General features: G+C 53.8%; 1 protein-coding gene across 2 annotated transcripts in view; it reads right to left on the minus strand.

Moving 5' to 3' along the window:
* Window positions 1–16,559, minus strand: part of CLPB (ClpB family mitochondrial disaggregase) — an 85,520-nt gene that overhangs the window by 35,429 nt on the left and 33,532 nt on the right. For both annotated transcript variants that reach the window (XM_068418966.1, XM_068418958.1), the window contains exon 6: window positions 10,614–10,742. In XM_068418966.1, coding sequence (XP_068275067.1) covers window positions 10,614–10,742 — 129 coding nt within the window. The remainder of the gene's footprint in view (window positions 1–10,613; window positions 10,743–16,559) is intronic.

Consider the following 16,559-nt stretch of genomic DNA (forward strand, 5'->3'; position numbering starts at 1 on the left):
GAGTGTGGCCAACAGGTCAAGGGAGGTCATCCTGCCCTTCTACATGGCCCTGGTGAGGCCACATCTGGAGTAACTGTGGGCAGTTCTGGGCTCCCCAGTTCAAGAGAGACCAGGAGCTACTGGAGAGAGTCCAGCGGAGGGTACGGAGATGGTCAGAGGGCTGGAGCATCTCTGCTGCGAGGAGAGGCTGAGGGAGCTGGGGCTGTTCAGCTGGAGAAGAGCAGACTGAGGGGGATCTTATCAATGCTCACAGATACCTCAGGGGGGTGTCAAGGGGATGGGGCCAGACTCTTCTCAGTGGTGCCCAGTGACAGGACAAGGGGCAACGGGCACAAACTGAACCATGGGAAGTTCCATCTCAACATGAGGAGGAACTTCTTTGCTGTGAGGGTGCCAGAGCCCTGGCACAGGCTGCCCAGGGAGGGGGGAGTCTCCTTCTCTGGAGATATTCAAACCTGCCTGGACACGACCCCGTGCAACGTGCTCTGGGTGACCCTGCTTGGGCAGGGGTTGGGCTGGGTGATCTCTAGAGGCCCCTTCCAACCCTTAACCACTCTGTGAGTCTGTGAATCCTCATCTCTCCACCCACACGTGCGTGCAGAGCTGTTAAATCCATCACAAACATTATGTCACTGTAGAGTTCTGGACCCAGAAACATTTTGAGAGGGACCTATTGGCTCCCCTGCCCGATGGGGAAACTATTGTCAAGGACTCCGACACGGCCATCGATGGCCTTGCACTTACACGCTTATTGCTCTCGCCACGGAGGGATGTCAGACGCTTTGATGCCGGGATATGATTGGCTTCTAAATCCCAGTCTCACAGGATTTTAATTACTGGTCTGGCGCGGCCGGGAGTGGAACTTGCTGCCGTCGGATGGAGGGGGTCGATACGCCGGCCCAGGAACATATTGAGCCCTGGCGCTCGCAGGCTCTATTGCGCTATTTAATCATCTTTTGCAAAATTTACAGTGCAGCAGGAGGGATCAATACGGAATTTATCACGTTCCTTTGTAAATATGAGCGCGGAAAGGGAGGGAGGGTTTCAGGCACTCCTGCACAGCAGCTGGCCTGGGATGGATGTGTTATAGCAGGCGCCAGACCTGGGGGAAACCTTCTGGTGGCAGCTACCAGACCCCCCAAAACCACAGAATCACAGAATCAATGAGGTTGGAAGAGACCTCAGGGATCATTGAGTCCAACCGTTGCCCTGACACCACCATGGCAACTAGACCAGGGCACTAAGTGCCATGTCCAGTCTTGTCTTAAACCCCTCCAGAGATGGTGACTCCACCACCTCCCTGGGCAGCCCCTTCCAATGGCTAATGACCCTTGCTGAGAAGAAATGCTTCCTCATGTCCAACCTGAACCTCCCCTGGCCAAGCTTGAGGCTGTGTCCTCTTGTCCTAGCGCTGGTTGCCTGGGAGAAGAGGCCGACTCCCACTGCGCTACAACCTCCCTTCAGGTAGTTGTAGACTGCACTAAGGTCACCTCTGAGCCTCCTCTTCTCCAGGAAAAGCTGCCAAGGCAGCTTGAGAATAAGTGAAATGATTTTCGAAGGGAACCAACTCGTGTAGGAACTTTTCAAGTGCACCATCTACTGTCTTGGGCCCCGGGGCAGCGCTTTCCAACCAGGGCTCAACAGAGAACCAAGCAAAGCAAACCAATTCAGTAGGTTTAAACTCACTGTACAGTTGCATCTGAACTCGAGCTGGAAATTTTGGGGGGTCCATCCATTAGGAAAGACCTCCTGCTCCAAGCCCACCAGCCCAGCACGCCTCTTCCAGCTTGACTTCCTCCCCTTCTCATTTAGTTTCCCCAGTTTTGCTGGAGCATTTCTTCTCAGCAAGGGTCATTAGCCATTGGAAGGGGCTGCCCAGGGAGGTGGTGGAGTCACCATCACTGGAGGGGTTTAAGACAACGCTGGACATGGCACTTAGTGCCCTGGTCTAGTTGCCATGGTGGTGTCAGGGCAATGGTTGGACTCGATGAGCCCAGAGGGCTCTTCCAACCTGGTTGCTTCTGGGATTCTGTGGGATGCAAACGAAAATGCTCCAAGCCATGTTATGCAGAATTCAAACAGAAGAAAGCCAGACACAACCACAACCTGATTTTTCTTCAGAATACCACAAGCACATTCACTTTCTGATGTCAGAAGACCATCCCTTGTAACGCTGGCACCGTAATTCATTTCCCCATCATTCATCCTCTTCACCATAATTGCAATTACAGTGTATCAAAGAGGTGAGCGTGCAGCATTACCAACAAAATACTGTGCCAAATTTACCAGCAAATCGAGTTCAGGAGTCTGGGTTATTGCAGCTTCAGCTAAAATGTTTTCATAAATGGATGTTCTTGCCTTCCTCTCTCCCTCTCTCCCCTCTAATTAGAGAAGTGTGCGCTGAGCTGACTCGATTGCTTACGTTTTACAAGGGAGACTCGAGCACGAGCCCTCAACACGTGTGCTGGGGTCTCTCAGGGTGGCAGAGGAGGTGAGGCTGCTCCAGTGAGATGTGGCTGGAGCCAAGATCTCAGCTCCATGCCCAGCTTCCCCAGCTCTGTGCTGTGTCACCTCAGTTACTCAGCCTCTCTGCACCTCTGAGACCATCACAGAATCAACCAGGTTGGCAGAGCCCTCTGGGCTCATCGAGTCCAACCATTGCCCTCACACCACCATGGCAACTAGACCAGGGCACTAAGTGCCATGTCCAGTCTTTTCTTAAACCCCTCCAGAGATGGTGACTCCACCACCTCCCTGGGCAGCCCCTTCCAATGGCTAATGACCCTTGCTGAGAAGAAATGCTTCCTAATGTCCAACCTGAACCTCCCCTGGCCAAGCTTGAGGCTGTGTCCTCTTGTCCTAGCGCTGGTTGCCTGGGAGAAGAGGCCGACTCCCACTGCGCTACAACCTCCCTTCAGGTAGTTGTAGACTGCACTAAGGTCACCTCTGAGCCTCCTCTTCTCCAGCTAAAACAACATCATCCCCAGTCCAAGAGATTGTAAGCACTGGTATGAGAACAGGGACCGGCGCTGGAGTCACACCGAGGATCCCGTGCAGGAAGAAAGGGGCAAAGGGTGTTTCAGGCACCAGGAACAGCCTGGTCAAGCTGCAGGCTGGCTCTGGGAGGAGCTGGAAGCAAAGGGGATTTCTGAAGGTGGGAAGTAGAAAGAAAGGTGGTCAATGGTCAGGAGAGAGCTGGGGAGAACGAGACACACAATGAGGCTGCCCAGGTTTGGCAGGAGGGGATGTGTCTGTCCCTGTGAATGGGACAGAACCACAGAACCGTGTGGGTTGGGAAGGACCTTTAAGATCATCGAGCCCAACCCTTAACCCAGCACTGCCAAGGCCACCACTAACCCATGGCCCTCAGCACCACATCTACACGGCTTTTGAATCCCTCCAGGGATGGGGACTCCACCACTGCCCTGGGCAGCCTGTGCCAGCGCTTGACAACCCTTTCCGTGAAGACATTGTCCCTGATCTCCAATCTAACCCTCCCCTGGCACAACTTGAGGCCGGCTCCTCTCGTCCTATCGCTTGTTCCCTGGGAGAAGAGACTGACCTCCCCTCGCTACACCCTCCTTTCAGGCAGTTGTAGAGAGCGAGAAGGTCTCCCCTCAGCCTCCTTTTCTCCAGGCTAAACCCCCCCAGGTCCCTCAGCCGCTCCTCATCACACTTGTGCTCCAGACCCTTCACCCTCTAGACCTTCACTGGAGAGAGGCCACGGAGATGCTCAGAGGGCTGGAGCCCCTCTGCTCTGGAGACAGGCTGAGAGAGCTGGGGCTGTTCAGCCTGGAGAAGAGAAGGCTCCGGGGAGACCTTCTAGCACCTTCCAGTGCCTGAAGGGGCTACAGGAAAGCTGGAGAGAGGCTTTTTAGAAGGGCCTGGAGTGACAGGACGAGGGGGAACGGTTTTAAACTGAAAGAGGGGAGATTGAGATGAGATGTGAGGAAGAAATTCTTGGCTGTGAGGGTGGTGAGAGCCTGGCCCAGGTTGCCCAGAGAAGCTGTGGCTGCCCCCTCCCTGGCAGTGTTCAAGGCCAGGCTGGATGGGGCTTGGAGCAACCTGGTCTGGTGGAAGGTGTCCCTGCCCATGGCAGGGGATTGGGACTGGGTGGGCTTTAAGGTCCCTTCCAACCCAAACCAGTCTGTGATTGTATGATTTCACGTAGCAGATTTAAATACTTCCATAACAAAAGCTCCCTCTAAAACGAAGAGACTTCCATCATCAAGGAGCTGGAGACCCTGCCTGCCTTCCTCCAAGCCAACCACAAAGCCCTCCGCATCGATCGTGCCTGAAGTAGCAACTGGTGCACTCCTCGGGCGTGAGCTCCCACCCTCCTCCCCACAAACACCCATATTTACGGTGTCAGCTCAGGTCAGGAGGCTGCGAAATGTCACCAACAACTGCCCGGAAGGACAACGGAGCGGTGACTTGGTCTCGCGGTCTGCTGGGCACACACATGCTGACCACAGGGCGGTAAGGTCCTGGAGGGGTCAAGCGAGTCACTGAATGGGCCACAAAAGGCCAGGGGACGTGGGGGCTTCCCTTAAAACACCCCCAGCGCCGCACAACGGGGTGGTTGTTGTAGCAGAGAGAGGCCGTCGCAGTTAATGGCTTTGGCCCCGAGGGCAGGGCACCACGAGGAGGAAGCGTTGGGGAGAGTAAATGGCCAGTTAGTAAAAAAAAAAAGGCAGGTGTAGGGAAGCGGGAGGGAGGGAGCCTGTTCCGTGTCAGCAACCGTCCTCCGGCTGTCAACGGGCGATCGCACGGGGAAATTATCCTCACAAAGGGCCCCGGGGCGGGCGCGCTGTGAAAGGTGTTCGATCCCCGCCGCCGAGAGCTTGGGCCATGTATTCATTGAGATCAGACTAACAAGGACGCGGGGAGCGACGCTTTGTTGTCACCGCGCGGAAGGGGGACGAGGGGAACACCCCCAGTCAATGGGGTGAAAACCTCGCGTCAGGCGCCGGTGGTGAGATGGAAGGGCAGCCTGCGGGAGGCGCTGAAAGGGAAGGGGAGGCTCTGCTGGGAGCCCACCAGCTCAGAGTTCACCTGGGAGACGTATTCAGCAAGTAAATCATCATAGAGGGGCTTTTACTAGGGCGTGGAGTGATAGGACGAGGGGGAACGGTTTTAAACTGAAAGAGGGGAGATTGAGATGAGATCTTGGGAAGAAATTCTTGGCTGTGAGGGTGGTGAGAGCCTGGCCCAGGTTGCCCAGAGAAGCTGTGGCTGCCCCCTCCCTGGCAGTGTTCAAGGGCAGGTTGGATGGGGCTTGGAGCAACCTGGTCTGGTGGAAGGTGTCCCTGCCCGTGGCAGGGGGTTGGAACTGGATGGGCTTTAAGGTCTCTTCCAACCCAAACCAGTCTGTGGTTCTATAATTCTATAAATTTTCATTATAAGTACGACCACAAAGGGTCAGTGGATGTGGTGGATGGGCTGGCGAGTACAGATTAATCCGAAGAACACCGCAGACTCAGCCTGGGGATCCTACAAGGGCTCAGTGTGATCTTCTACATCATGCATCCAGCAGAGATTCATGGTGGTTCCCAGGGTCCAAGCACTGGGACATGCTGTCGTCTTTGCAAGACGATGATTTTCACTTGGAAACGCATTTGTAGAATCATCGAATGTCAGGGGCTGGAAGGGACCTCTGGAGATCATCGAGTCCAACCCCCTGCCAGAGCAGGACCAGTCTAGGGCAGGTCACACAGGAACGCATCCAGACGGGGCTTGAAAGTCTCCAGAGAAGGAGACTCCACACCCTCTCTGGGGAGCCTGTGCCAGGGCTCTGTCACCCTCACAGGACAGAAGTTCTTCCTCATGGTGAGGTTGAACTTCCTGGGCTCCAGCTTGCATCCATTGCCCCTTGTCCTATCGCAGGGCACAAGTGACAAGAGGTTGCCCCTTTCCTCTTGACACTCAGCCCTCACCTATTTATACACATTAATCACATCTCCTCTCAGTCTTCTCTTCTCCAGACTCCAGGTCTCTCAACCTTTCCTCCTAAGGCAGGTGCTCCACTCCCTTCATCATCCTCGTAGCCCTCCGTTGGACTCTCTCCAGTAGATCTCTGTCCCTCTTGAACTGGGGAGCCCAGACCTGAACGCAACACTCCAGGTGAGGTCTCACAGGGTAGAGTAGAGGGGGAGGAGGACCTCCCTCGATCTGCTGGACACACTCTTCTTAATGCACCCCAGGACACCATTGGCCGCCTTGGCCACGAGGGCACATTGCTGTCCCATGGATAACTTGTTGTCCACCAGGACTCCAAGGTCCTTCTCCACGGAGCTGCTCTCTAGCAGATCACCTCCTAACCTGGACTGGTGCATTTTATTCCTCCTTCCCAGGTGCAGGACTCTGCACTTGTTTGTAGTGTGGACTCTCTTGAAGGATTTCCATGGGGCTGGATCACGAAGAGCCCGGTGATGAGCGATCGTCACATCCCAGCGCTACGGCTGACCCAGTTGAGGACGTTCCCTTCCATTTGGTACATGACCCCACAGTTAATGACACACTTCATTTTTTCTGAGATCCAAGTGAGTTCTTCTGAGCTGAGACACTTCACCACGAACAAAGAACCCTCTCTGAGCAGAAGAGGTTCATTCACAAAGACGGCAGCGGCGCCAGCACGGACACAGAAACAGCTTTTGAACAAAAAGAACGTCCTCTCTGTGCCCAGAGGGCTGTGTTGGAACAGCACTGAGAGAGCTGGGCAGGGGACGGACGGAGAAATGAGCTGCACTCGCTGCTTGCATTATTTATTCAGCGTGGCTGAATTCCTTAGTGCCAACGTCACTTATTTGCACCCACATTTTACCTGCGCTTAGGACAACGGAGCAGCTGCCTCGGTACTTTCAATCAGTGAATAACACACACCTCTTCATAGAATCACAGAATCCCAGGATGGTTTGGGGTTGGAAGGGACCTTAAAGCCCACCTAGTTCCCACCCCCTGCCACGGGCAGGGACACCTTCCACTAGACCAGGTTGCTCCCAGCTCCATCCAACCTGCCCTTGAACACTGCCAGGGAGGGGGCAGCCACAGCTGCTCTGGGCAACCTGGGCCAGGCTCTCACCACCCTCACAGCCAACAATTTCTTCCTCACATCTCATCTCAATCTCCCCTCTTTCAGTTTAAAACTGTTCCCCCTCGTCCTGTCACTCCATGCCCTTGTAAAAAGCCCCTCTCCAGCTTTCCTGAAGCCCCTTCAGGCACTGGAAGGTGCTAGAAGGTCTCCCGCGTACCCTCTTCACCGCCCCTCTGCCCTCATGCCAGCCCACGCTGGCACTTTAAGCATGTTTAGGGAGCAAACGCTGCTGTTGGGATTCACACCATCTCGCAGGTGAAATACTCCCCAGGCTCAAGAGCCACGGACTCACCCAGCTCAGATCTGTTCACCACAGAGGCTCCTGGCCCGTTGCACTCACCATCAAAGCCCTTCCTCATCTGTGCACTCACAACCCATCGCTCAAGAGGGGGAAGCCCACTCCAGTCCTCCCCCAGGCATCCCTGCCCACGCCTGCGGGATCTCAGAGGTCCTGTTGGAGCAGTTTCTTCTGACCACCAGCACCTTGGGACAAGCAACCACTGAACAGAATCACAGAATCCCAGACTGGTTGGGGGTGTTTAGCCTGGAGAAGAGGAGGCTCAGAGGTGACCTTAGTGCAGTCTACAACTACCTGAAGGGAGGGTGTAGTGAAGTGGGAGTCGGCCTCTTCTCCCAGGCAACCAGCGATAGGACAAGAGGACACAGCCTCAAGCCTGGCCAGGGGAGGGTCAGGTTGGACATTAGGAAGCATTTCTTCTCAGCAAGGGTCATTAGCCATTGGAAGGGGCTGCCCAGGGAGGTGGTGGAGTCACCATCTCTGGAGGGGTTTGAGAAGAGCCTGGACATGGCACTTAGTGCCCTGGTCTAGTTGCCATGGTGGTGTCAGGGCAATGGATGGACTCGATGATCCCAGAGGGCTCTTCCAACCTCATTGATTCTGTGATCCTGTGATTCTGTGGGTTGGAAGGGCCCTCTGGAGATCACCCAGCCCAACCCCTGCCCAAGCAGGGTCACCCAGAGCACGTCGCACAGGGTCGTGTCCAGGCGGGTTTTGAATATCTCCAGAGAAGGAGACTCCCCCCTCCCTGGGCAGCCTGTGCCAGGGCTCTGGCACCCTCACACCAAAGAAGTTCCTCCTCACATTCAGATGGAACTTCCCATGGTTCAGTTTGTGCCCATTGCCCCTTGTCCTGTCGCTGGGCACCACTGAGAAGAGTCTGGCCCCATCCCCTTGACACCCCCCTGAGGTATCTGTGAGCATTGATAAGATCCCCCCTCAGTCTGCTCTTCTCCAGCTGAACAGCCCCAGCTCCCTCAGCCTCTCCTCGCAGCAGAGATGCTCCAGCCCTGTCCAGTTGGACGGTGCAGCAGAGGTGCAGCGAGTCGGATGTGCTGAGAAGCACCAGGTTGTGTCCGAGCAGCTCCTACACACGCTGCAAGCACGGAGCAGCTCTGCCACGTCACACAAACCCTCTGGACCACACACGGGCGAATATTTTTGCCTGAGGACTTCCCAGCCACCACACACACGCTCCCACAGCCTGCAGAGCAGCTGTCTGCTTCTGCAGCTCCCTCCTCCGCCAGCATCCCTGAGGAACCTTGGCTAAACCCATCTGCAATAGGTTTTCTTCCAGCAGCTCCTTTTTTGAGGTTAATTTATGGCCATGACATAGGGTCCTCCTATCTGGCAGGCTCCCAGAGAGAAATCCTGACCCAGAGTTATCTGGGATTGAATCTCAACCTGCCACTCTTATTTTTCTATTTGTGAAAGATACAGACGAGTACCAAGGTTCAACGTTCCCACAATTATTTTTCTTCCTCTCTTCTGGGGATGTTCAGCCTTCACGGATGCTCCTTTCCATGATCTTTTGAGTTGCTTTCTTAAGGAACCAGCCTTACATGAGCCCGTCCTACAATTATCTGCCTGCCTGCTTGGCTAGAATGAACTCCTGAGACACCCACACCATGAAGATTAGGACATTCCTCAAATTTCTCCAAAAATCTGGCTAGAGAGACACTAGAGAGTCTGTCAGCTGCAGGGACAGGCTGACATCAGCACCGACACGCTGGATTCAGCAGGAAGCTGCTGGTGAACCCACACGTGACAGCAGGCGTAGCATCGCTGCTCCTTGCTCCTTCAAAGCTGCTCTAGGTGACCCTGCCTGGAGGAGAGGAGGTGGAATGGTTGTAGGACAAAGGACATGAATCAGGAGGAAAGCAGAACTCTGCTGAGCAGCTCTGCACATCTAGAGACACGTCCAGCAGACTCCAGCGTAACACGGACGCAAATGTCATCTGGGTAGAGATCAGCAGGAGGGTAAATATAAACCACTGTTGCCATGGTAGCACATCTCTCTTCTGTTAGCTAAATGCATCTTCTTCTCCTCCTCCACCAGTGCTGATGAGCTTTCTCCTCATGAAGACAGTCAAGCATCGCAACAGGTTGCCCAGAGGGGTTGGGCAGTGTCCATCCTTGGTGGTTTTCAGGACCCAGCTGGCTGAAGCCCTGAGGAACCTGGTTTGGCCTCACAGCTGGCCCTGCTTTGAACAGGAGGTTGGACTTCAAGAAAGATGTTGAGGTGTTGGAGCGAGTCCAGAGGAGGGTGACCAAGCTGGGGAAGGGTCTGGAGGGTCTGACCTATGAGGAACGGTTGAGGGAGCTGGGGGTGTTTAGCCTGGAGAAGAGGAGGCTCAGAGGTGACCTTAGTGCAGTCTACAACTACCTGAAGGGAGGTTGTAGTGAAGTGGGAGTCGGCCTCTTCTCCCAGGCAACCGGCGATAGGACAAGAGGGCACAGCCTCAAGCTTCGCCAGGGGAGGTTCAAGTTGGACATGAGGAAGCATTTCTTCTCAGCAAGGGTCATTAGCCATTGGAAGGGGCTGCCCAGGGAGGTGGTGGAGTCACCATCTCTGGAGGGGTTTAAGAAAAGCCTGGACATGGCACTTAGTGCCCTGGTCTAGTTGCCATGGTGGTGTCAGGGCAATGGTTGGACTTGATGATCCCAGAGGGCTCTTCCAACCTCATTGATTCTGTGATTCTGTGATTCTGTGACTAGAGACCTCCTGAAGTCTCCTCCAACCCCAACTATGCTACAATCCTACAAATTTTCACCTCTTTAGTATCATAGAATCCTTTAGGCTGGAAAAGATCCCTAAGATCATCGAGTCCAACCATAAGTATCTCCATGGATCTGTAATCTAGAGCCATGAGTACATGAGATGACAGCAAAGCAGGATCCATGAGAAGAAGGGGTCTGTGTTCTAACCAGGAGGACCAAGCACAAGCTAATTTCTACCAATTCTCACAAGAGCTGCATGGCCAAGGTGCCAACGGTACCTGAGCCTCAACCACATAATGAGGGTACCGGTGCCTACCCCGTGCCTTGGCTACAAAGCAGATCCATTCCCAGCAAAGCAGGAGTCTACTCTTTGATTCCACACCACACAGGTAGATAAGGGGTATGACAGATGAGTAGAGGGCAACGTTCAAAACACTGAGCAGACAGACCAGGGGATGACCTGACCTATGGGTCATCCTGACCTGGAGCTATGACACTCACCTCCATCCAGCAGCAACTTGACGGTCAGGTAGTCATCAGCCAGCACGGCGTAGTGGAGAGCTGTGCAGCCCTTGAAGTTGGCTCGGATGTTCAAGCGGTTGTTGAAGTCGTCCTCCCGGGTGACGAGGACTGCAGGGGAAGAAGAATGAAAGCTCAGCTCACCAAGTACAGAGCCCTCTGGGCTCATCGAGTCCAACCATTGCTCTGACACCACCATGTCAACTAGACCAGGGCACTAAGTGCCACGTCCAGTCTTGTCTTAAACCCCTCCAGAGATGGTGACTCCACCACCTCCCTGGGCAGCCCCTTCCAATGGCTAATGACCCTTGCTGAGAAGAAATGCTTCCTAATGTCCAACCTGAACCTCCCCTGGCCAAGCTTGAGGCTGTGTCCTCTTGTCCTATCACTGGTTGCCTGGGAGAAGAGGCCGACTCCCACTCACTACAACCTCCCTTCAGGTAGTTGTAGACTGCACTAAGGTCACCTCTGAGCCTCCTCTTCTCCAGGCTAAACACCCCCAGCTCCCTCAGCCTTGATCCAACCATAGACTCTTTGCACCTTCAAAGGGAGATCAGGAGTCAATACAAGCAAGCAATACAGAGACTTTTGCCTTTTTCTTCACCCTTTTACTGTCCAGAAGGGCTGGAGAACAACCATTCAGTGGTTCCTCCACACCACCTTCCTCCCCCACGATCCCAGCAGTCTGCACCTACTTAAGGCTGGAGGCACAAAGCACCAAAACCTCCAAGAGAAAAGAGCCGGAGAGGCTGAGGGCTGACAGCGCTACAGTACTGAGGGACAGCAGTTAGCTGGGAATGCCCGTGGATCTCCTTGGAGTCACACCAAGCTTCCCTTCTCACACCGCTCCCATGCCCATCTCCACCAGGAGTTGTCTCCTCTACGTCACGCTTCCCAGAAACGTCAAGAAGGAGCCATGTAAAAGCAAGAACTCTTTTGTTAACTGAAAAGTAATACGGGTTAAAGGGCCTTATTGGTTTGGGTTGGAAGGGACCTTAAAGCCCATCCAGTTCCAACCCCCTGCCACGGGCAGGGACACCTTCCACCAGACCAGGTTGCTCCAAGCCCCATCCAACCTGCCCTTGAACACTGCCAGGGAGGGGGCAGCCACAGCTTCTCTGGGCAACCTGGGCCAGGCTCTCACCACCCTCACAGCCAAGAATTTCTTCCTCACATCTCATCTCAATCTCCCCTCTTTCAGTTTAAAACCGTTCCCCCTCGTCCTGTCACTCCATGCCCTTGTCAAAAGCCCCTCTCCAGCTTTCCTGTTTCCAGGTTTGATCTCACACAACCTGTCAGGACTCGGTGTAATTGCATTTGCTCAGGGGATTCCAGGCTTTCCAGAGAATTATAAAACATGTTGTTATGAATTATTGCCATCCCGGTAGCGTTGAGGAGTATCCCTTGTGGAGCACAGTGTACTGGTGGCGAAGCAAACACAGAATAAAATCTCCAAGTCCCAAAGAAGAGCTGGTTTCAACACCAGACCAAAGATGGTGAGCAGGTGGGTAGTCTACAACTACCTGAAGGGAGGTTGTAGTGAAGTGGGAGTCGGCCTCTTCTCCCAGGCAACCAGCGATAGGACAAGAGGACACAGCCTCAAGCTTGGCCAGGGGAGGTTCAGGTTGGACATGAGGAAGCATTTCTTCTCAGCAAGGGTCATTAGCCATTGGAAGGGGCTGCCCAGGGAGGTGGTGGAGTCACCATCTCTGGAGGGGTTTAAGAAAAGCCTGGACATGGCACTTAGTGCCCTGGTCTAGTTGCCATGGTGGTGTCAGGGCCATGGTTGGACTCCATGAGCCCAGAGGGCTCTTCCAACCTCATTGATTCTGTGATTCTCTATATATATAATCAAAACTTGATAAACCCACCAAATTCAGAGACTTTGCCATCAAGAACTTGAAAGGGCTCTGAGCACCTACTACCCTACCACAGCAACGCAAGCAGAGCTGGCCAGCGGATCTCCTGCAGCGCCGTCTCCACGTTCCCTCCTAAGAGCTACTGACAGATTTCCCGAAGATTTGAAAAGTTCAGAAGAGAAAAACCACCGTAACGAATCCCTGATGCTGTCCTAGCCCAGCGTCTCCGCTAATGAACCGCAGTACCTCCAGGAAGATCAATTAATGCCCTGGCTCCTTCCCTTTCCTGGGTCTTTCCTCCAAGCGTAGCGGGTGAGTATGTATATTTATTTATTTGTCGTCATTTCCTACCCAGGGAGGAGCAGGATAATGAACTGCGTGCGTCAGGGAAGATGAATCTGAGATACTAGGGAGCAGTGCAGTAAAGAGATTAAAGTGTTATTATTGTTGGGTTTTTTCCCCCATGGTCCGTTGTGACAGCTCGGCCGTCATCTGTAAAAAATGTCTGAGAGAGAGATAATCATCGGAAACTCAATAAAGCGTCAGGGGAAGCCTCGTCGACCATCAATCACCGGGTGCCTGGAAATTTTCAGCCCTCTGTCTCCCTTCCTGCCATCCATATAAATGTCTGTAATATATTTTGCGCGGCGTTGGTGGCGCGGAACCTCTCGATTCGGATGTTTTTATGAAAAAATATTTACACACGGAATATGTAAATGGGTCAAAAAGAAAGGGGAAAAACAAAGGCAGTTTCTCTCTCTCCCTCTCTTCTTAAAAACGCGCCTGAATTTATTCTTTTTAATAAAACATGTCAAGGAAAGAATTAATGCAACTTCTTCCTGAGTGGCCTTATCTTTTCCTCACCCCCAAAATATATAACGTTGGAGAGGGATGAAGGCAGACAAAAACAATTAACTTTATTGGTTGATACACTTTGTTTTAAATAAACTCTACGTACATGCATTATGTATCGGCGTTCCATTGTTCATTTTTTAATGTTGTTTCATACATTTTGCAGCCGCTGCTCCAGCGAGCTGATGGATGCGTGTGCTGGCTCCCAGCGCGGAGCGGGTGATGGCACGGGTGGGTTACGGTGAGGGATGAGAGCGCAGAGCTTTTAAAAATAAAATAACGCCCTGTCAAAAGTGTCCCCGCACTGATTCATCCTCTTAACTCAACCTGCGTTTTGTGAAGGGTTTGAATATTGCACCTTCGTTAGACTTTGGAGAGCTTTCAGCTCTGAGCGGTGAGGGAAGACACAGACCGGTGGATGTCACCAACTGGTTTTGGCTCTGCCAACCGCACGGGGCAAACGGGGGCTCTGGACAACCTTAGAATCCCAGACTGGTTTGGGTGGGAAGGGACCTTAAAGCCCATCCAGTCCCAACCCCCTGCCATGGGCAGGGACACCTTCCACCAGACCAGGTTGCTCCAAGCCCCATCCAACCTGCCCTTGAACACTGCCAGGGAGGGGGCAGCCACAGCTTCTCTGGGCAACCTGGGCCAGGCTCTCACCACCCTCACAGACAAGAATTTCTTCCTCAGATCTCATCTCAATCTCCCCTCTTTCAGTTTAAAACCGTTCCCCCTCGTCCTGTCACTCCATGCCCTTGTCAAAAGCCCCTCTCCAGCTTTCCTGTAGCCCCTTCAGGCACTGGAAGGTGCTAGAAGGTCTCCCCGGAGCCTTCTCTTCTCCAGGCTGAACAGCCCCAGCTCTCTCAGCCTGTCTCCAGAGCAGAGGGGCTCCAGCCCTCGCAGCATCTCCGTGGCCTCCTCTGGACTCGCTCCAACAGCTCCGTGTCCTTCTTGTGTTGGGGCCCCAGAGCTGGACGCAGCACTGCAGGGGGGGTCTCCCGAGAGCGGAGCAGAGGGGCAGAATCCCCTCCCTCGCCCTGCTGGCCACGCTGCTGGGGATGCAGCCCAGGACACCGGTGGCTTTCTGGGCTGCCAGCGCACGTTGCCGGCTCCTGGTGAGCTTCTCGTCACCCATCACCCCCAAGTCCTTCTCCTCAGGGCTGCTCTCCATCCATTCTCCGCCCAGCCTGGATTTGTGTTTGGGATTGCCCCGACCCACGTGCAGGACCTTGCACTTGGCCTTGTTGAACTCCATGCGGTTCGCACAGGCCCAGCTCTCCAGCCTGTCCAGGTCCCTCTGGATGCCATCCCTTCCCTCCAGCGTGTCACCGCACCGCACAGCTCGGTGTCACCCCAAACTTCCTGAGGACGCGCTCAATCCCACTGTCCATGTCGCCAACAAAGATGTTAAACAGGACCGGTCCCAATCCTGACCCCTGAGGAGCACCACTCGTCACTGGTGTCCACTTGGACATTGAACCGTTGACCACAACTCTTTGAGTGCGACCATCCAGCCAATTCTTTACCCACCGAGTGGTCCATCCATCAAGTCCATGTCTCTCCAATTTAGACACAAGGATGTCGTGCAGGACAGTGTCAAATGCTTTGCACAAGTCCAGGTAGATGACATCAGTTGCTCTTCCCCTGTCCACCAGCGCTGTAACCCTGTCGTAGAAGGCCACCAAACCTGTGTGGCTTCCTCCAGTTTTCTCCTTACAGCAGCAAGGAAAAGGTTTAACTCCAAAGCAGAAGGTCAGAGGACACCAATGCAGTTGGTCAAGTCCTACCAGTGCTCCCGCCAGGCAGGGAGCTGTGGGCTGGGGGAGCAGAAGCATCCCTGAACCCTGCAGCTGGCCTCTTTGAAGCACATCTGGGCACCGAGAATCCAGACATCCCCCCACCATGATTCCATCGATAATCACACAACCAAGAAAACGTAACCACCATTTATCATCAGAAAGAGTGGAAACAGTCTGGGAGATTTAATTTGGTCTGAATAAACGGAGCAGGGCTCTGAGCAACCTGGTCTGGTTGAAGGTGTCCCTGCTTATGGCAGGGGGGCTGGACTAGATGGTCTTTAAAGGTCCCTTCCGACCCAATTCTATGATTCTAAGACTGCATCAACACGCCAGCAATGGGGATAACTTTAGGGTGAGACTGGAACTTGAGGTGTCAGCCATGAAAAATCGTAATAAGATCACAGAATCAACCAGGTTGGAAGAGCCCTCTGGGCTCATCGAGTCCAACCATTGCCCTGACACCACCATGGCAACTAGACCAGGGCACTAAGGGCCATGTCCAGGCTCTTCTCAAACCCCTCCAGAGATGGTGACTCCACCACCTCCCTGGGCAGCCCCTTCCAATGGCTAATGACCCTTGCTGAGAAGATGCAATAACACTGCAGAAAACTTCCTCGTTTTCATGTGAAGACTTCAAGGGCCGAAAGCCAGCATTCAGCTTGGCCAAAAACCAGCAGCAGTAATCGCAACCAGTTACACCAGTCAGCTTTATTCCAACTGGAGAAGTCTTTCTTCATTTTATATCTACTTGTAAGGTCTAGAGTAAGGCTACTGGGGGAACACACTGTCTCGAACCCTTCTCCTTCCCCAGCAAGGGGCTGCACGTGGGTCAATGGGATGACGCTCCTATCTACAACCACGTGTTACTGGGACCAGTACTGTTCAATATATTCATTAATGACTTGGATGAGGGAGTAGAGTGCACTGTCAGCAAGTTCGCTGGTGACACCAAACTGGGAGGAGTGGCTGACACCCCAGTGCTGCCATTCAGAGAGACCTGGACAGGCTGGAGAGTTGGGCGGGGAGAAATGTAATGAACTATAACAAGGGCAAGTGTAGAGTCCTGCATCTGGGCAAGAACAACCCCATGGACCAGTACAAGTTGGGGACAGACCTGTTGGAGAGCAGCGGAGGGGAAAGGGACCTGGGGGTCCTAGTGGACAGCAGGATGACCATGAGCCAGCAGTGTGCCCTTGTGGCCAAGAAGGCCAATGGCATCCTGGGGTGGATTAGAAGGGGGGTGGTCAGCAGGTCGAGAGAGGTTCTCCTCCCCCTCTACTCTGCCCTGGTGAGGCCGCATCTGGAATATTGTGTCCAGTTCTGGGCCCCTCAGTTCAAGAAGGACAGGGAACTGCTCGAGAGAGTCCAGCGCAGAGCCACGAAGATGATTAAGGGGGTGGAACATCTCCCTTCTG

This window comes from Nyctibius grandis, chromosome 2 (genome assembly GCF_013368605.1).
Source record: "Nyctibius grandis isolate bNycGra1 chromosome 2, bNycGra1.pri, whole genome shotgun sequence".
NCBI lineage: Eukaryota > Metazoa > Chordata > Aves > Nyctibiiformes > Nyctibiidae > Nyctibius > Nyctibius grandis.